General features: G+C 37.0%; 1 protein-coding gene across 3 annotated transcripts in view; it reads left to right on the top strand.

The window, feature by feature from the left end:
- The window catches only part of LOC119786748 (neuropilin-2-like), a 120,054-nt gene that overhangs the window by 58,562 nt on the left and 39,594 nt on the right, over positions 1–21,898 (top strand). For all 3 annotated transcript variants that reach the window (XM_038290266.1, XM_038290264.1, XM_038290265.1), the window contains exons 7-10: positions 3,481–3,625; positions 12,801–12,976; positions 13,960–14,133; positions 15,372–15,516. In XM_038290266.1, the coding sequence (XP_038146194.1) occupies positions 3,481–3,625; positions 12,801–12,976; positions 13,960–14,133; positions 15,372–15,516 (640 nt within the window). The remainder of the gene's footprint in view (positions 1–3,480; positions 3,626–12,800; positions 12,977–13,959; positions 14,134–15,371; positions 15,517–21,898) is intronic.

Genomic DNA, 21,898 nt, shown 5'->3' with positions numbered 1-21,898 from the left:
CAGCAACTATCACACCAGTGTTCTAATGGTACCATGTGTTTGCTCATTGGCTCAGAAGGCTAATTGATGATTAGAAAATCCTCATGCAATCATGTTCACACATCTGAAAACAGTTTAGCTTGTTACAGAAGCTACAAAACTGACTTTCCTTTGAGCAGATTGAGTTTCTGGAGCATCACATTTGTGGGGTCAATGAAACGCCCAAAATGGCCAGAAAAAGAGAACTTTCATCTGAAAGTCGACAGTCTATACTTGTTCTTAGAAATGAAGGCTATTCCATGCGAGAAATTGCTAAGAAATTGAAGATTTCCTACAACGGTGTGTACTACTCCCTGCAGAGGACAGCGCCGTGCTTTTCTTTCAAAAATAAGGACATTTCAATGTGACCCCAAACTTTTGAACGGTAGTGTATGTTTATAACTGCTAAGCCTTTTACAACATAACGGATACCAAACACACCAATACAGGTGCTGGTCATAAAATTAGAATATCATGAAAAAGTAGATTGATTTCAGTAATTCCATTTAAAAAGTGAAACTTGTATATTATATTCATACATTACATACAAACTCATATATTTCAGATGTTTATTTTGTTTAATTTTGATGATTACAAATGACAACAAATGAAAATCTCAAATTCATCATATCAGAAAATTAGAATATTGTGAAAAGGTTCAAAATTGATGGCCCCTGGTGCCACACTCTAATCAGCTAACTAACTCAAACCACCTGCAAAAGCCTTTAAATGGTCTTTCAGTCTAGTTCTATAGGCTACACAATCATGGGGAAGACTGCTGACTTGACAGTTGTCCAAAAGACGACCATCGACACCTTGCACAAGGAGGGCAAGACACAAAAGGTCATCGCTAAAGAGGCTGGCTGTTCACAGAGCTCAGTGTCCAAGCACATTAATAGAGAGGCGAAGGGAAGGAAAAGATGTGGTCGAAAAAAGTGTACAAGCAAGAGAGATAACCGCACCCTGGAGAGGATTGTGAAACAAAACCCATTCAAAAATGTGGGGGAGATTCACAAAGAGTGGACTGCAGCTGGAGTGAGTGCTTCAAGAACCACCACACACAGACGTATGAAAGACATGGGTTTCTGCTGTCGCATTCCTTGTGTCAAGCCACTCTTGAACCACAGACAGCGTCAGAAGCGTCTTGCCTGGGCTAAAGAGAAACAGGACTGGACTGCTGGTGAGTGGTCCAAAGTCATGTTCTCTGATGAAAGTAAATTTTGCATTTCCTTTGGAAATCAAAGTCCCAGAGTCTGGAGGAAAAGAAGAGAGGCACTTCATCCACGTTGCTTGAAGTCCAGTGTAAAGTTTCCACAGTCAGTGATGGTTTGGGGTGCCATGTCATCTGCTGGTGTTGGTCCATTGTGTTTTCTGAGGTCCAGGGTCAACTCAGCCACATACCAGGAAGTTTTAGAGCACTTCATGCTTCCTGCAGCTGACCAACTTTTTGGAGATGCAGATTTCATTTTCCAACAGGACTTGGCACCTGCACACAGTGCCAAAGCTACCAGTACCTGGTTGAAGGACCATGGTATCCCTGTTCTTAATTGGCCAGCAAACTCTCCTGACCTTAACCCCATAGAAAATCTATGGGGTATTGTGAAGAAGAAGATGCAATACACCAGACCCAACAATTCAGAAGAGCTAAAAGCCACTATTAGAGCAACCTGGGCTATCATAACACCTGAGCAATGCCACAGACTGATCGACTCCATGCCACGCCGCATTGCTGCAGTAATACAGGCCAAAGGAGGCCCAACTAAATACTGAGTGCTGTACATGCTCATACTTTTCATGTTCATACTTTTCAGTTGGCCAACATTTCTATAAATCCTTTGTTTTTATTGGTCTTCAGTAATATTCTAATTTTCTGATATGATGAATTTGAGATTTTCATTTGTTGTCATTTGTAATCATCAAAATTAAACAAAATAAACATCTGAAATATATGAGTTTGTATGTAATGTATGAATATAATATACAAGTTTCACTTTTTAAATGGAATTACTGAAATCAATCTACTTTTTCATGATATTCTAATTTTATGACCAGCACCTGTACGTTATTTCAGAAAAGATACCCTAATCAAAAATGCCACAATTTAAAGTTTGCGAGTCATTCTCTACACATTTACAAGAAACTTATCCTTCACATGAACAGAAAAACCTTAAATACATTCATCCCACTGTTGGATTTAGCTTTCAATTTGGTTTCATCCACCCATTCGTCCACCTATCCATCTTCTATTGCTTATTCCTTCAGGGTCATGGTGTAGCTGGTGCCTATCTCAAGCAGTCTATGGACGATAGGCTGGGTACACCCTGGATAGGTCGCCAGTCTGTTGCAGGGCAACACAGAGATGCATAAAGAAATACAACCACGCACACACAGACACACTCACCTAAGGACAATTTAGAGATGCCAATTAACCAAACAGTCATGTTTTGGACTGTGGGAGGAAGTCAGAGTACCCGGAGAGAACCTATGGATACACAGGGGGAACAGTCAAACTTATTTGGTTTCATTCAACCAATATTTTTCTTTTTCAACAGGAAATCAGAAAATCATTTAAAGGAATAAATCAATAGAACTATACCTAAACTGATTCAATATCATGTTAATTAAGTTCTCTGTTTTAAAGAAGCATCCAAAAACATGTAGTAGTAAAGTATTTAAAAAATATTCATACTCTTGTGACCCATACAGTAAGAGCTGAATGACAGCGAGGAGAGACACTTCCATTCCATTGATTTAATTTCACTAATCAATGCTGGACCTTAAACCTCAGTGGAAATGAAGAAGAAACAGGATAGAAATAATCTATTTAGTTCCCTTAAAAAAAGTCCCAGGGGGTCAAAGTTCTTTGTGGTTCTGACTGAAATACGACTCATGCCACCCCCTCATTCCCACCCCTTTCTTGATTAAAACGACTCCTAATTGAGAACTACTCATGAATAGGAAATTAGACTTATGTCACTTTTTTTTTTATAGCTGTACTCTAAATAAATGCTAATTTGTTGTAGGCAGTAGGTGCTAACTGCAATAATGAATAAAAACTACCAATCTCACTCTAAAAAAACAGAATGTCATATTCAGTTATGCAACAAGGATTTAATTCATTTATTTAAATTTTTCAAAACTGTATGTTTTGAAGTGCAAATATATCCTGACGCTGCAAGGCGACTACACCCATAAAAATGACTGAGTCAACAGGCCAAAGGAAGCTAAAATAGGAAACTCCATTTTGAATCATAAGAACAATGTGCTCATAAAAGCCATTAACCAGTCCACACAACCTGACCTTCTAGGAGATGTGTCCCTTCAATAACTACTCGGATAACCATCAGTTTTTGTACCTTTCCAACAAATAATTTTGCTTGATAAAACTTGCAATACTTGGATCATGGGTAACAATGTAATATTAGTATTAACCTATGTGCTATTTTTATTTTTCATCCACAGGTATTCCACGCCAACACTGATCCCACAGAAGTGGTTCTCAACAGGATCCCTCAGCCGGTCCTCACACGTTTCGTGCGAATCAGACCTCAGTCGTGGAAGAACGGTATATCTCTACGTTTCGAGCTCTACGGCTGTCAGATTACAGGTAATGCAACACTGTTCATCTGCTTGGCATTTCCATGAGATCTAAGGAAATGTGTCGTTTACTAATTACTGCTACAGGATTCCCTTCCCTTACATCCAATCCAAAGTCTGTTCAGGGGATTCTCCAGCGAAATCCTTACTGCAGCAGATACACTATATTGCCAAAAGTATTTGCTCACCTGCCTTGACTCACATATGAGCTTAAGTGACATCCCGTTCCTAATCCATAGGGTTCAATATGACATCGGTCCACCCTTTGCAGCTAGAACAGCTTCAACTCTTCTGGGAAGGCTGTCCACAAGGTTTAGGAGTGTGTTTATGGGAATTTTTGACCATTCTTCCAGAAGCGCATTTGTGAGGTTGCACACTGATGTTGGACGAGAAGGCCTGGCTCTCAGTCTCCGCTCTAATTCATCCCAAAGGTGTTCTATCGGGTTGAGGTCAGGACTCTGTGCAGGCCAGTCAAGTTCATCCACACCAGACTCTGTCATCCATGTCTTTATGGACCTTGCTTTGTGCACTGGTGCACAGTCATGTTGGAAGAGGAAGGGGCCAGCTCCAAACTGTTCCCACAAAGTTGGGAGCATGGAATTGTCCAAAATGTCTTGGTATGCTGAAGCATTCAGAGTTCCTTTCACTGGAACTAAGGGGCCAAGCCCAGCTCCTGAAAAACAACCCCACACCATAATCCCCCCTCCACCAAACTTTACACTTGGCACAATGCAGTCAGACAAGTACCGTTCTCCTGGCAACCGCCAAACCCAGACCCGTCCATCAGATTGCCAGATGGAGAAGCGCGATTCGTCACTCCAGAGAACGCGTCTCCACTGCTCTAGAGTCCAGTGGCGGCGTGCTTTACACCACCGCATCCGACGCTTTGCATTGCACTTGGTGATGTATGGCTTGGATGCAGCTGCTCGACCATGGAAACCCATTCCATGAAGCTCTCTGCGCACTGTTCTTGAGCTAATCTGAAGGCCACATTAAGTTTGGAGGTCTGTAGTGATTGACTCTGCAGAAAGTTGGCGACCTCTTCGCACTATGCGCGTCAGCATCCGCTGACCCCGCTCCGTCAGTTTACGTGGCCTACCACTTCGTGGCTGAGTTGCTGTCGTTCCCAAACACTTCCATTTTCTTATAATACAGCTGACAGTTGACTGTGGAATATTTAGGAGCGAGGAAATTTCACGACTGGATTTGTTGCACAGGTGGCATCCTATCACAGTTCCACGCTGGAATTCACTGAGCTCCTGAGAGCGACCCATTCTTTCACAAATGTTTGTAAAAACAGTCTGCATGCCTAGGTGCTTGAATTTATACACCTGTGGCCATGGAAGTGATTGGAACACCTGATTCCAATAATTTGGATGGGTGAGCAAATACTTTTGGCAATATAGTGTATATTTAGGACATGGAAAAATAGTCTGTGGTACGAGTAACACACACTGGATATGCCATTATTGAAATGAACTTAAATGTCACAGCAATGAACCAGCAATAATATTGTTTAATGCTCATAATTGTGCTTCGTCTGCACAATGATTCACTCAACTAAAATTATATACTGTAAGCTGCTCTAGCTTTAGATTTCTAAATTTAGATAGGTATGTAATATATGCATGTTTAAGTTATGATATGATGATATTTCTACCATTTCCTCACAAGTTGAGTTTTTGTTAGATACATTGACAGAGGAAGATCATTGCACTGTTTTTTGCATATTGACTTTATTAAGCTAGCACTGTTTAGTGTTCCTTTATCTTTAGAATTTTAAAAGCTAATAAAAGCATAAAAAGCATATATTTGTGGACCACTTGGGCGATCACAGGCCTAGATGGTCCTTGATGGTCAGGCAATGAATAATTATTGAAAAGATACAAAAAGAGAGAGAAAAAGTAAGCTCCTTTTTTCCATTTACAGGGCAGCCAACAATTTCCTATCCTTAATTCCAATATAAATGAAATATAATACTAAACATTAACAAAATCTCTATGCTTCACATGATGCAAGAGAAGAACAATAATAGAATTTGATCAAGCATAAAGACTTATTAAAAAAACTGAAGTATGTCTCCTTTTGAGATTTTTGTAACAACACATAAGACACAGTTTAGGTGGGAAAAGGTTGGGTCAAAGATAAAATAGCTTTCATAGAAAACATTTACTGGAAAACAACAGAGGGACAGTGAAAGAAATGTTCTATTTCTTCTCACGTGTATAATCTAATGAAAATTCAGTTCATACTTTAATCTTTTTTTTTCTTCCATAACACACCCACTCCTGTGCACTCACACTCTTGCCCTCGCTCTTTCATATCCATATCCTCCTTCTCCGACTCCCACTCATATATCTCTCTCACACACACATAGAGACACACTTGGTCCTAATAGAATAATACTAGAGTGTCATGTGTGGGTGATAACATCAGAGAGTAACAGGCTCTCAGCTTTCATCTGTAGCTCTGGCAAACAAACACGATTTCAACCAGCATAATCAGCTCGATACTATAAATAGATAAAACTTAATTATGCTGTCTGTGTTTGTGTGTGTGTCGAAAAACTGTGAAAGATAGGATTTTAAGTCATGACTGGACCCTTCCGTGTGCGTGTGTCTCTCCGCTCCGCTGTATCATTATTAGGTTAGGGCCTCTCCCTGGTGCCATTGTTGCGGCCATTTAGGGGGGACAGATATGCTTTTATCCAGGAGGGCTATTTCAGCACCCACACAAATCACAATCGCACCAAAACAATATGACAAGAATGGTAGACTATACATCTATGTACAGTATATATATATCTATATTCAGCTATCCTATCTGCGCTCTTTTGTATTTTTAGTATATTTTAATGCCTCAAATTGCAATATATATCACCTTAAGTTTTGCACTGTTTTGTTTCTTCAGATCACGTCAAAAATATATTTACCAACAGATTTAATTTGCCTATTTTCCATTCATTGAGCTTTCAGTGGTGGAGCTAAGGAGCTAAAACTTAAAAAAAAAGTTCTCATATCCCTTAACCTTTTTTGCCTATTTTTTACATCACAAACACAAAAACCAACATAAAGTTGTGCAAAACTTTATGGAAATGCTGTTACATATGCAGTTGTTATGTTTTTCGCCAACAGATATCTAAACAACACTTGTTGATTTAGACCCGTTTAATCCAAGCCCCCTGGATAAAATTTAAGCCAACCAATTGGATTATGTGTAGTTAATTAGTTAGTTATGTGTAGTTAGGTGAGTGAAAGAAAAAGAAGATCTAAAACTAGCAGGGTAGTGGATGACAGAGGTTGAAAAACTCTTGAATAGAGAACATTAGAGGACAATCATCATCCTCAGACAATTTACATTAGTTTTAAAAGCATTTTCATCTTTAAACATTTTTAAGAACCCTTAGTCAATCCATCCACTAAAACATTATAGCACATGGAAAGAACATGTTCAGCCAAACTGACAGTTTTTTTTTTGTCTTTTTTTTTTTTTTTTTTTTTTTTTTAGAAAAGCAGCCAGAGGCTTATATCATCTATGAAATAGCTGCAGAGTATCATAACCTAGGTTGGAGAATGTGTCAACAATAAATAGATTATATGTGCACCTTTGCAGTTTCACCTAAAGGAAACAAAGATCTCAATTGACACTTTTTTATTGTTCTTAAAAGTTAGCCAGTACTTGTTTTTTGTCACAGTTTTGCACTTTTTGATTGTATTTAAGTTTTTTTTTTTGAGTTTTCATGTTTCATTTCCATTGTGTGGTCTGTTTATATTTCAGTTCTATGCATTTCTTGTTCACCCTCTGTTGCCCTCGTGTGTCAGTCTCCTTCCCTTAGCTCCCTTCTAGTTTCTTCTGTCCACACCTGCTCCCAATCAGTTCATTACCCCGGCTTTATTCTGTTTGAGATATATACTCCTCCTCTTCAGTCACTCTTTGCTGGTTCCTTGTTGTTTTTTGATCCTTGTGAGTTTTGCCTGATGTATTCTGGTTTTTGTTTTCTGTACTTTGATATGTTTTTTGGATTTTTACCCTCAGTTGCCACCTTTTGCATTATTAAATCTGCAAGAAACCACTTTAGCTTCTGTCTCTGCATTTTGGTCCACTTCAAACCTCCCAACAACCTGACATTTGTATTCAGTGCAGAACACAGTATAGAAAATTAGACATTGGTTTTGTTACAATTTTAACCAATGTTTATTCACATTTGAAACAAAAAAGTAATTCAAAGTGTATTGATTTGCTAGATGGCTTAGTAGAAGTCCAAACTTAAATCCAAATAACAATCTTTCGCAAGATTAAAATATTTTTAATGCTTTCCATTCATATTTAATAGCCAAAGTATTTTGCAAAAACATCTTGATTTTCAAAATTGGTGTAGATATATATATAAATATGCAAAACGCAATTTCTGATGGGCCGAATTGAAAAATATGTGTAATTAATGGTTAAACCTCATAGTTTTGCCTTTCTTTGTGTTAAACTATTGCATACAATCCTTAAAATAACATTTTGAAATGTGTCGTCATAACGTGATAAAGCGAGAAAACATTTAAAAGTAAGAAATAGCTTTGCAGGACACTTAATGCAAAATATTACCAGGTTCACCTTGTTTAAATGAGTGACAGGGATTTATAGACAGGAGGAAAACATCTGCACAAAAAAATGTTGTGCTGCAAGAAAATGTATTTTCTACAGTTTTATATCTGCTAACAGACATTACATTTCTGCTCATAGACATGAAGACAAGCCCGCAGTCTAACACACTCTCGCTATGTGATAATGCCCTACACAGGCCTATAAAGGCAGAAATAAAGCAGTCAGTCAGTGACATGCCATTAACTTAAATCACACTTTTATTTCTCCTGCTCTGCTGTTCTCTCACCCATCTCTCTTCAATGTCTTTGTGTTTTTTTTCTTCCTCCTCATTCTGGCTTCCCTTCCGATGTCCTTCTTTCGCCTTTGCTGACAGCTTCCATTTCCGCCTCTCTCCAGCCGTTTCTCATTTGCTTCTCTCCGTCTCGTCTTCCTTAAATCTTCCTGGTGCCTGCCTCCTTCAGCGGCTCCTTCCTCACCTTAATCCCATTTTATTTCAGTACTGCAGCTCTTTATCAATCACTCCCTTTCAGTACCTGTTATTATTTCCCTCCCCAGGCCTGTGAGGCACTCGTATCCAGTCATGTAGAGCTCCATCCGCTGTAGTGGGAGCTGGTTATCAGGGAAAAAGCTTCATGTGTGGGTGAAACATCAGAGCATACGTTGGGTGAAAGTGGGCTTCAGTGCATGTGTGAGACCTTGACGGTTTTTGCTGGTGTGCACATATCGGTTTGTGTAAGCCTGTGAGTTTAAGAGCTCTTACGCTGGTGTTTTACATCTGCCTGTTTTTGCAGGGATGAGAGGAGATGATATTCTTGTCGACTCCCACTGCACTCCTGATTTAAAAAAGGCCAGCAGCTCAGGCACAGAAACAGCACATATAAAACTAGACAATCATAGAGCTATGGCTAATAAGTTTTGCCGAATGTTGCAGAGCTTGAGGGAGCTCACGGAGCCCGTCGCTGTTTGTTGTGGATGAATTATTTACAATAACGAGGCAGTGCTGCAAACGTCACTGCATTAAACATTCATTTCCTCAAAGACCTGAAGAATGTCACCATCAATCACTGTCACCTCTCTTTCTTTCTCTTCCCCTGCATCCTTTTCCTTTTTATTCACTCCCCATTCTGTCATTTCATCCTTCTTCTTGACCTTTTGTCCAACCTTTAGCTGTTCCTTCTCCTTTATCCTACCTTTCTTTTCCCCCTCTCTTAGTTTAATCTAATTTTTGTTTCAAACCAATACTCTCCTTGAACATCTTCAAACAAAGGGTGGCCACATTGTTTGATTCACTTTGTTTTCCATCATTATTCATCACAGTGCTGTTTTTGAGGCTTATTAGATTAAAACTCATTTGTCTCTGTAATAAACAGCTCGGCTTTGATCTTCAGCATGCTTTTATTTAGCCTTTTTTTTTTTGCTTTTGGGAGAGCGCTGCCCCAATTCCCCACACAGGATCCCTGTCTGACTGCTCGGTTAAAGTTATGTGTCAACTTTTCAACCGCAGGATGAGAAAATAATGAAACAGGATGAAGGAAAAACAGCAGGAAGAGGCTCTGGGGTGTAAGACATCAATTGATGTTGTAACAAATTGTTTCAGGAATAAACAAAGATCTTTTTCTCCAAAATTATGACCAACATTAACTCTTGATTATTATGTTTATTGCATTCATGATTAGGCAAAAAACTCTTTAAAATTGTTATTGTGGACCCATTTTTTCTACAAGGTCTGGATCTTTTGATGTTGCACCGCCTCCTAACAATCATCTCTTGTTTATTTTAATGGTTAAGGGAGACATGAGATAGAAGAAATCAACCCTGGCCCTTCCTTGCTGCATATTGGACGATAAGCCAGATGCCCTCCTTTTTTTTAATATTTTAGAAAACTCTGCCGCCTTAGTGCTGCAACTCTTACTTGCCTTTTACTCTGCACAACTGCTGCAGAGTTGATGCAGCTTCCATACCATTATCAGACTGAGTAGTAACATTATTAGCTAGTACATTTTACTGTGCTCTCTTATTTACAAGGATTCCCTCATTTTAACATGTTGGAAATTTTAACCTGAAAAGTGAAACTGACAGCATTACCTCCGTTTTCTTTGGTTAGGCCACTACTGTATCTATCTGACCACTTGGAGGATTTAAAGGAATAGTACACCCAAAACATGATTAGCCTTCATTTTCTACTCACCCCCATGCTGAACAACACTCTGGAGTACTTTTTTGATATCTTAAATGCATCTGGAGATCTGGGAGGCTTCTTGCTGTCTGCTGACATTCAAATAATGGAGGTCTATGGTGCCCGAGGCAGAAAGGTCCATAAAAGTCCACAAAAAACGTGTCAATATTCCTCCATACTGCTCGTCCAATGTATTCCAAGTGTCCTGAGTGGGTAGCATCCAGAATTTACTGGAAACAAAGTTATTTAGAATGTTTTTAGAGCATAAACGGTAGTGTATAGGATTTCCTGAATGCGCGTTCACGACGCTACGGAAACCACGGCAGACCAAACCAGATGAAAGTGCGCAATCAGCTCGGCAAATAACTCATGCTCTTCCTCAACACTGAAGTCCTCAGACATTTTTCTTTCGTTGTTTCTTTCTTTGCACAGGTAAACAGCACATTTCTTCTTCTACGCTTGCATTATTGGCAGAGCAGACGCTGAATGCGCACTTTCATCTGGTTTGGTCTGCCGGCTTCCGTAGCGTTGTGAACGCGCAGGTGCGCGCTTTCAGGAAATCCTATACACTACTGTTTATGCTCTAAAAACATTCTAAATGACTTCGTTTCGAGTAAATTCTGGATGCTACCCACTCAGGACACTTGGAATACATTGGACGAGCAGTATGGAGGAATATTGACACGTTTTTTGTGGACTTTTATGGACCTTTCTGTCTCGGGCACCATAGATCTCCATTATTTGAATGTCAGCAGACAGCAAGAAGCCTCCCAGATCTCCAGATGCATTTGAGATATCAAAAAAGTACTCCAGAGTGTTGTTCAGCATGGGGGTGAGTAGAAAATGAAGGCTAATCATGTTTTGGGTGTACTATTCCTTTAACTTGTAAATATATATATATATATATATATATATATATATATATATATATATATATATATATATATATATATATATATATGTATATATATATATATATAAGCAAAATTGCGCAACACTGTAAATGTTTTCTATGTTTCTCTTAAAACAACAAGATCTAGAGTAAAAGCACACCTAGAGGAAACAACCTCGCCCTGAACTCTGTCCGGAGTCCAGCTATTTTAAATAGAAACACATATACAGAAAAAAGACAAAAAAAAGTACACACATTTAAACTGTGCGTGCATAAATAAATACAACATCTTCATTTGAATGCTGTTTGGAAATTCATTGGGAATTCATTCTGTAATAAGATTGATTCTTAATAACTTCACATTTTAAGAAGCAGTGAAGCTATTGTGCTTAACTCCTCACCTGCATCCATGACATCATGTCGTCAGCTGTAGACTGACCTGAGCTCATGTTGAGCTGTTTTCATATTAGCTTGATTAAATATGTTTTTATTGAACTGTGGCCTTATTGTTTACAGAAGGCAAAATGTATTCTACTGCAACAATAAAAGAAAGTCCTTCTGTATGTGTTTAATTTACACAAAGTGCAATTCCTGTACCCACAGTGCTTTACATTTGATCTCTATGTAAGGGTACGTTCAGGACTGCAGCAATTCAAAACAATGCAAAGGACAAGCTTCTAGCAATGCAAGTGTCAATTATGGCTGTAATTATGGCAATTACAGCGAGACGATGCTGCACCTGCCATGTATGACTGTCACTGGATTTGAAAAATCTGAACTGTTTTATCAAGATGCAAAATAAGGGACTAAACGTGTGACGTAGGATAAAGGAGCACCGCGAAGAAAAAGCTGGTTTCAATCTAAATAGAAGATACAAGAAATGTTAAAGAATATGAATAACTAAGGAATGCTCTTTATAGGTTCATAAGTGGCTTTAAAAATGCCTAGGTGCAGTGCTGGCCACATGCGGCTATGAGTTGAGCTCTGGTTTCTTGCTCAGATCTCCCACTGCTCCGTGTCACTGTACCTCTGTTTTTAGAGGAATAACAGTTTTGGGTCCTGATCAAATGGAAGTACCAATGGATCCAGCTGCAGCTCCAGGAATCCCCAAACTGGGAGCATCGCTGGAGGATCTGGTGGATTCAGTTCTGGGACTTTAATTAATTAGCAAACCATGTTGTCCGTTTAAACTTTCCATTATGTAGTTATTTCTACCATAAGTCGGTTATTTACAGAAAAATAAACAGTATAAAGTTACTTGAAGTGTAAATCCAAGCTAGATGTGATTGGTTGAAATGTTTTAAGTTGTTTGAATGATAGCAGCATTACTTGCAGCTATATTTTCATTTACTCCTTTTCCTTGGCAGACTCTTGGATTATAGGCACTCGGCTACAAATGTAATTCAAATTTTGTTGGCTTTTCATATCTTAGTTAGCTGATTTCAACAATTATATGTGTAAAAATCTTTAAATACTCATTTGAAACCTATTGTATTATCTGTCTCTTTGGGTATCTCTTAGATGCTCCCTGTTCAGAGCTGCAAGGCATGCTGTCTGGCCTCCTCCCTGACTCCCAGATCTCAGCATCCTCCATGAGGGACATCCACGGCTCAATGGGGGCGGCCAGACTGGTCGCCAGCCGGTCGGGCTGGTTTCCTAACCCGACACAACCTATAGCTGGAGAGGAGTGGCTGCAGGTCTGTGACTTTAACTTTATGCTGCAAAACTAATGTACAAAAGATCTTCCTGAGTAGAGTTCCCATTATCGGGTGAATTTTTCAGCAAATGCACATTACCGAAGAATTAACTGTTATATGACCATATTTGACTGTAGATGCATCAGAGAGGCACTAAATCATAAGTCTCATTTTATTATAAAGATTTGAAAAATATAATTAAATAGTTTTTGATTATGTTTTAACAATAAACATGATTTCAATGAGATGTTATACACAAAATAACTGCATGATAATTAGATTTGCTTACGTCATAAGTTCACCTTTGTGTTCCTGTTAACTGTGTAATGCACCATTTATAAAACCTTAGACAGCCATCTTTATTTTGTTTTTGTAAATCGAGTCCATTTTATATTTTAAAACATATCCCAAGTGATGTCTAACAATAGGCTCTGATATTTTGCGAAAAAATTCCATGTTTTGTCATTCAAGTACATTTTAGCACCAAAACTTTAATTTTCTTTGAAAAGTTGAGTCTAAACTCTATTTGTCACTGTGTGATGAATCTTTAAAACTGGATAAAAGTAATAATATTAGAATCCATAGAGTGTTACCTTAAAATACATCTTTTTTCGGCTTGTGTTGTAATCATGACTGTTGCAGTTTTACTTAACCAAATTTTCTTTCTGCATATATTAAATAATAGGCATTTTTAGGACACTTTAAGCTGGTATCAATATTGAGAAAATGCAATTAGTTTATCATTTTTAGGCATCATATTTGTACAATAAAATAATTAATGTATAAAATACAAATAATTTACTAATATTAGGAAAATATTTCATGAAAGAAACAAATGTCTGATATTTAAAGCCTCCTTTAGTCATGAAATTATGTCTAAATGTTTCTATGGTTTGAAAAATGTCCTTTTAGTGAAGAATAAGGACTAAAGACCACCACCATCCCAAACTGAAAGGTCTAGACACGTTTTTTCTGTATTGCAGGTGGATCTAGGTGTACCCAAGACGGTCCGAGGCATAATAACTCAGGGTGCCAGAGGGTTGGAGGGCAGCACAAGTTCTGACAGCCGAGCTTTTGTGAGGAAGTACAAACTGGCACACAGCCTAAATGGAAAAGACTGGAGTTACATCATTGACAGCAAAACTGGGTTTGCTAAGGTAAATAAAAATTAACCTAAAATAAACATTGCAAGTTCATTTTCTTTCGTCTTTATTCAGTTTCCTAACATGTACTTTATACAAACTCTTCATAAATCTAGAGATTTTTCTCTCAAATTTTATCTACCTCAACTTTAAAATGTTTTTTTTTTGTTTGGTAGAAAGTTAATTTCATTCCAGCATCACCTCTAAAAACAACTGCATTTAATCTGCTCAATCCCATTGCTTATTTCTGCCTTCTTTCCTTTTCCCTTTACTCTTTCTTTCTCTCCTCCACTTGTTCACTCATCCCCTATTTGTCTCTCATGGGTGTTAATTAAAAATGTCTTTTCTGCATCACTACTCAACACTGCTGGCAGTCTAACGCACCATGAGACAGGGCTCTTCATGCTCCTTTCTGAGACTGTCTTAAAATGCTTTAATAGTTCTACTACTGCCGGGGTTTTCAACTGATGTTAAAAATCCTGTTCGCTCTCATCTGGCTGTCTTTTTAAATGAGCATCCTGGGAAAATCATCTAAGTTTTTTTTCCTTTTAGTTTAGAAATCTTAAAGGCAGAAAATACAACTTAATCCATGAAACCAATAGTAGTCTTGTCTAGTCTTGTCTAGCTCTAGGTTTGTAATAAACCCTATTTTTTCCTCTTTTCTTTTCCTTTGCTAGAGGCTGCTGCTGCCTCAAAGAATATTTGAAAATCAAAAGGAACACACTTGTTATTTTTTATGACACATGTCACACTGAGATGAGAAACAATGTTGATTAGCTCTGCTGTATGACTTCAGACAGGCTTACTGTTCCTTTGTCGGTGAGAGTTAAATAGAAAATAGTAATATGTTTGTATTTCCTTGAGTTTTCTAACATTCAGGCTCACACTGCAAAAAATTGAAATCTAATTAAGTCATTTTTGATTAAAATAAGGGATTTTTTTCTTGAATTGAGCAGGTGAGTGAGACACTTTGCCCATAGAACAAGAAAATTTATATTTAAAATAAGAAAAAAAACTATTGCATTGTCTTATTTTAAGTGCATAATATCTAATTATCTTACTTAAGGAGTAAATATACTCATTCCATTGTCAAATACACTTGATACAGATGTTTTTGCAGTGCAGTGTCAGTATTGCCCAAAACTGGAATTGCAACATCCGTGCATAATCTGAAATGACACTTTTAAAAATGATTTTGGACAAAGCTTTTTTAATCTTGAAGAATGACATCATCTCTAAATGTGTTTACTCAGATCTTTGAGGGGAACAGCCATTATGATACTCCAGAAGTGAGGAGGTTTGACGAGATTGTCGCCCAGCACATCAGAGTTTTTCCAGAGCGATGGTCACCTGCTGGCATCGGTATGAGGATGGAGGTTCTTGGCTGTGACCTGCCTGGTAAGAGAGCAAGCACTTTAGCATAAGGCATGAATTATTTACAGCCTAAGACTGTTTAGGTCAGGGCTCTGAAACACCTGTCCTTGGTGACAAATGTGTGTTAGATGCGTGTCCGGGGTTCAATGCTTCCCAGAGATGCTTCCAGCATGACAAAGTTCTACTGACTGCTGCTAATTACCAAACTATTTAGCTCAGAGTTTGCTGAGGCAGATCCTGTTCAAAAGTTTCAGGACAGGAGTTTGGAAGTCGTGGTTTATTGTCTGGTTGCAGTTCAGAGGTGGTGCCTGCCAGTGACCAGGTCTGTAGGAGAAATTTGGAAAATCTTCCAACTTCCAAACAGCAGAAATTTTTTACTTTTTTTTAATAGTATCCATAATTTATTCTACAAGATGTAGTGCAAGAAAAACATCTAAAAAAGAATTTTGGTTGATATTTAAGAACCTGTAGATTTTGAACATTTTTGTTTCTTGTTTCTGCAAAACAAGACAACATTAAACCTTTTTTTGAAAGAAATCTTTTGGTATTAAAAAAATAACTCGATAGTTTATACTAGAATCATAACAGGTTGTTCTTTAGTTTTAAAGCTAAAATATTTATAAAAATTTAAATTACTTTAACCCAAAGTCAACAATCCAGTAAGAGAGAATCTTTGGGGTGAAAGATTAAAGAAAAGGGTAATGGCAAAAAGCTGCACAGACTCAAATACTTGGTGCTTATTTCAAAAGGGAAATTCTTTATACGAGTAGAAACCTTTTAAAGATTTGATTCCCTTAATGCCAGTTAGTATTTTTTACCTCCATTGGGTATTAAGTGCAGAGGTTGTGCTACACTTTTTCACTGTTTCTGATTTTCACTGACAAACTCAACAAAATTCTGTCATAATTTATTTTTAACTGTCAGCTTATTTTTCTGAATGATTATAATTTAACAGTTTGAAGCATTTTGTTAAATTGATTTTCACATTCACACCCAGTGAATTTTCACCAAATGAGGTGATCAGAAGTCAGTGAGATGAAGGTTTCCTAACCCAGCATGGACTTAATTCAGCAGAAGGAAATCTGGTTGAAACAGCTAATCATTATATCATATGCCATGAAATGATCAGGGCATGAATTGCTATCCGTCAGATTTCTATATCATGAAAAAAAAAAACAGTAAAATCTGGAAAATAGTTGGTAAACGTGACTTCAGATTTAGAATATAAACCATTTTTAGGTTTGCTTTTTCAGTAAAAGATTAGATCTTTTTTTACATAATTTTATATCTTTCAGAGATGACTGCCTTATTTCTTGTTTAAAAATAACTGCCTTATTAAATGAAAAGAATTAAAATTTAAAATGTATGTATAAGTTTGGCCTTAACTATACCTGGAGTGTTAAATAGACAACATAAGGCGATGGAGTGAAACACCTGAGTCGTCTTGTAAACATTGTTGAGTATCTTATGTAAAATTGTAATTTTAATTGCATGAGTAGAACCAACTAAGGGTAAGCACAATTAACCTAAACTTAAAGTTGGTTAAGATTAAACAGATTATTATGTCTTTTGCGCAGTCGCATCAATATTAAAAATCTTCTGTCACAATCTAATAAGACAAATTTGGATAGTTAATTCTGTGCACTATGCTGTGTGGATCAGTTGTTTGTGTCTTTTTTCTATATATATATATATATATATATATATATATATATATATATATATATATATATATATATATATATATATATATATATTTAAGGTTACAGTTAATAATCTTGCTCCATAGGAGGTTTTTCAACATGTCTGGGCGGGGATTAAAATGTCTAGGTCGGAGACTTAAACACATAGTGGCCAGCTGTGTAATGCATTGTGCTCAAAGCCTATTCGGTTGGTAACATCTTTCAGGAGTGTAGCAATGGAGCTGAGCTATGGTTTCGGTTCATAATCAGTTCTTTTAAAACTAAAAATCTGTATTTTTCTGACTTGGCTTGAAATATTCTTCTACATTAGGATTAGTGTGAAAGGAGAGGTAATTTAGCACGGTGATGAATGTGCTCCATCAATCTACATGTTACTTTACTGAGCTGTGAAAGTACAATTTATTATAATGCACCATTGCTCCATGGACCACTTTAGCTGCGGCAAGCATTTCTTTCCCCTGCTGTGCAATCATTTTAGGAATAAAGAAAGCCATTGTACCAATGCTCCTACATTTATGGCCTAACTTGCACAATAACATTGAGCTACATCAATTCTTCAACTAATGAACCAGAGACAATGGGTAGAAAATTTGTAAAAAAAAAAATGTCCTTGTTAATGTCCTGTGCTGTGTTTTTTAAATAATCAGGGATCTAACTCATTCTGCGTTGCCTGTCTAAAAATGCTGCTGTTATTTCCCGCTTCCGGATTTTACTACTGTAGTCCCAATGTGGCATGTGACAGGTGAAGACATGAACAGGATACGACACGTACCTGCTCCCAGTAGACAGCAATGGGGCTCCAGCTGATGGACACAGTTGTGCTTTTCTGAGCTTGTGTGTGCATACGGGATGAGAAACAATGCCCAAAGGGAGCAATATATCCCAGATGTGTCAGGCCCAACCAGTAGGCTGCTTATGATGGGGACACTGGATAAAGAGAGGGACAATTTGTTTATTTTTTATCTTCTGAGTTAATGAGGCACTGACCACTTTGGCATGTCTGATAAAGGTTTGCAGAAAGCCTTATTGATAATTTGTTAAAAAGGATTTCAGAAAAACAGAATTAATTAGAGTACGTTCATTACTGGTACTACTGGAGCAAATTTGTGGTATTATCTCTTGTTCATGTTTGATGTGACACCTTTGCACAAACTCCTGGCCCCTGCCTGTATTTTCTTCTCTGTGCCTTCAGAGTACAATGACCAGGGGAAAGATTGTTTTTTTGTTTAATTTCTCCTTTGAGTTTAAAATACATTTTGGGACAATTAGTGATGAGACAGTTTCAGTTTGCTGGCAGAGATCAGCAGAGTTTCAGCCAGAAGTTGAACTCTAAAAAGGTCCCTAATGCATTTGGAAGATAGAAACAGGCCCACAGGCTCGTATTTGTATCTGACCAAGGGAAAAGGATCCACTGAAAATCCCAATACCGTTTTGAAAACTCTATATATAGATTTGCCATAATAGATCCAAACATTTTTCTTACATATCTATCAAAGAACCAGTTGGCAAATTGGTGATTCCCTGATCACTGATTAGTCAAAACATAAACCCTCCTCCTTATCCAGCATTGTCAGAAGCTGCAGAACAAAGTTTCTTATATTTATGCTATAAGGATCAATCACAAATTTATTATGCAGACATTATCAGCCCAAGTTCAACTAATAGATTTTTCCAGTTAATGTATTTTAACAGAAAATTCAGATAGAGTATTATTGATGGAAATAAAACAATTCAGCTTCACATTTGGCTGTTAAAATTTCAATCACACAGATTTGCTTTAGTCTCTAGAGAATAAACTCAATGAGAGAATAACAATGTTCAAAAATAATCACTCATTAAACAGTAATGCTGAATTATTTTTCTGACATAAACATTATATCTCTACACAAACACAAGCAGTAAAACAACTTTTTTATTTCGTGTGTGATTGCATCTGATGCAAATCACGAGCAATCAGCCCCCGTTGCTGCAAAGATCAACATCTTTACTGCTCCGTGGCTGCAGTGATTGTCTGCTGGTCTGGCTGTCTGTGCCTGCTTGCCAGATGTTCACCCTCTGGATGTAATCCGTGCATTAGACATGATAACAGTTCATTCCCACTTCACTGGAACACCATAGCAACTGCTTCTTCTACCAACCTATAAATAAAGCCACATGGTGAGATAAGTCTACATTCTAACTTGAAGTTTCGCCATCTGTTTTTGAGGATGAAAAAAAAGCGTTATATATGATGTCACAGTTATTTTCAAGTTATAACTAACAACAAAATAACCCATTTCCTCCCTGCTATTGTTTATTTTGTTCCAGAAGAAAAGCTGAAATATTCAGCTGCACATCATCCTCATTCCACTTAGCGCAGCTGCTTCCACCAAAGAACCGCCTTTTAGAAAAAATGCAGACATTTAGCTCTAGTGGGCTGAAGGAGCTTCTTCTATAAATTCACACAGACAGACGGGGCTCTAGATGGTGAGAGATATGGAGAGTTCAATGAGAGGAGCAACATAACATCTGATCTCCATGCTATTTGTTTCTCTGGCTCTAATTAATACAGCTCAGGTCAAAGGTTTGCATACTTTCATCAGGGATAGGAACACCATGTTCTTTAAGCTTTTTCTGATGCATTTATAGTTTGTTTTTTTACACAACTTAAAACTACAGCAATTTAAAAAATAAGGAGTTGAAATTTGAACGAAACAATCAAATTTTCTTGAGGTCAAAATCATTCACAATAGAGATTCACTCATATTCAATAGATTTTTTATTGAAACTTGATAAATTTTTTACTAGTTACACACAGACTCATATTTTTAAGCCCTTATTTCTTTCATTATGACAATATACTACATTAGACAGATGAAATCACAACATTTAAGTTATGTAAAAAATTATATTAAAAGGTACATGTATATGATTTTAATAAAAAAAAAAAAAATCATATAAAGTTTGTTAATCCCTGCTTAAAGATTGGTATCTGAGAAAAGGTATTCCAGGCCTCATCTGAACTTATAATCATGTGTAATCTTTTGAATATTGCTGGATTAAAGGTTTAATGGATTAAATGTAGCTGAGAAAGTCTTACCAAAATGACAACCACTCCTCCTGACCAATTTAAATTGGTCAGCTTACTCCTGAACCTGGCTTTAATTAGTCAAATTTGTAATGGGGTTGAGATTTTGGAAAGGCTTAAGCTTAATCTAAACCAGATTTAATGTCTGTTTAGCCAAACAGTATCCAAGTTTAAGGCGTGTGATTCAAGATGTCTAGAGAATTGCTCAGAATATTTAAGAACCTCTGAGGCTCAAGTTTGAAATGAACTGGAAAATAACAGAAAACAACTTTCACTGTCCAAAATGAAGCCAGTTTATCATAGACTGATGAAAAGTAAACCCATGATCTACACTATTAGACTCAGATAAAATGTGTTGTTATTTAAGTGTTTAAGCAAATTCAGTTTTAAGAGAAAGGTTTTTAGGGAAATGAAAGAGAACATTTGAGCTCTTTGGGAAAACTCACAATGTGTTCAGAGGAGTTTAAATGAGGGTAGGAGGACTAGGCCTACTGTTAAACATGGTGGTAGCAGCATCATGCTGAGGTGCCATTGGTGGTGGTATATTGCATTAAGTCTGTGTCATAATTTCCATACAATTGAAAACCATCATCTTCTGCGCAATTTTTAAGAGGGATGAATGTTTAAATATTAACTTAAAATTACGCCAAAAGCTTGATCATGCCTACAAAAAATTTAGTTTCTTTGCAACTTACTCATAAACTTGTAATCAAATATTAAAGGAAGTGTATGCATGTAAATACTCAAGATTAAAGCGTATATTGGCTTCAGAATATATGTGTTAAAAATAATCTACTAAATTGAAAGTTGCACAACCAGTTGTTGTTTTCCTTTAAAAGTTCTGTGGTCTTATGTTTTGTTCAAATCAAATATTTATTATAGAACTCTTCTCATACAATTAATGTAGGTCAAAGTGGTTTCTACAATTAAAATAATTTCCTCATTGCCATCCAACCTAGAATATACATAATAAAAACAACCAAAATTATATTGCATTGATGTATTTACATTTATTTTTTCTCCTCTGTTTCTGCTCTTTTACTTTAAAATTATGTTATTACTATTTCTCTTTCTAAAACTGAATAGAAATTATGCAAAATGCAAAGTGAGGGTTAATATTTAAGACTCTTATAATTTATGGAATGTGATAAAAACATAAGTTTGCTTCTAGCTTAAGTTTGGCACAAATAAAAAAAACAATTTCTTTCCACAAATTACTGATCTACTCCAAAAACAACCAGAGTAGTTACTCATGTTGTTTACTATTCAAATATACAGGCAAAGAAATTGCTTTTCCATTACCACCCTTGTATTGTTTTCATTTTCTACAATCAATTGCACTGACCTAACAATTTCCTCACATGAGCGAGACAATCCCAGCTCCCAAAAATCCAATACAAACAAAGAAAGAACACATTCATAGGTTCTTTGGGGACACACAATAAAATGTAGTTTAGCATCTCATTATTGTGCAAAAACCTTCGGTGCAAACACAGAAACAAAAGCCAAGAGATTACTGCTCATTTCCAATCATCCACGCTAGCTATGGAGGCAACATGTAATTTAGGTGCTGTAACCTCAACTATCGGATGTGAACCAAAAGCTTATGAGCTGCCAGTTCCTATCACGTTTTTAA

The sequence above is a fragment of the Cyprinodon tularosa genome, unplaced genomic scaffold (genome assembly GCF_016077235.1).
Source record: "Cyprinodon tularosa strain WSP-4 unplaced genomic scaffold, ASM1607723v1 ctg278, whole genome shotgun sequence".
Taxonomy (NCBI): domain Eukaryota; kingdom Metazoa; phylum Chordata; class Actinopteri; order Cyprinodontiformes; family Cyprinodontidae; genus Cyprinodon; species Cyprinodon tularosa.
Note: the sequence above shows the minus strand (reverse complement) of the source record. Positions and strands in the feature narration are given on the sequence as shown.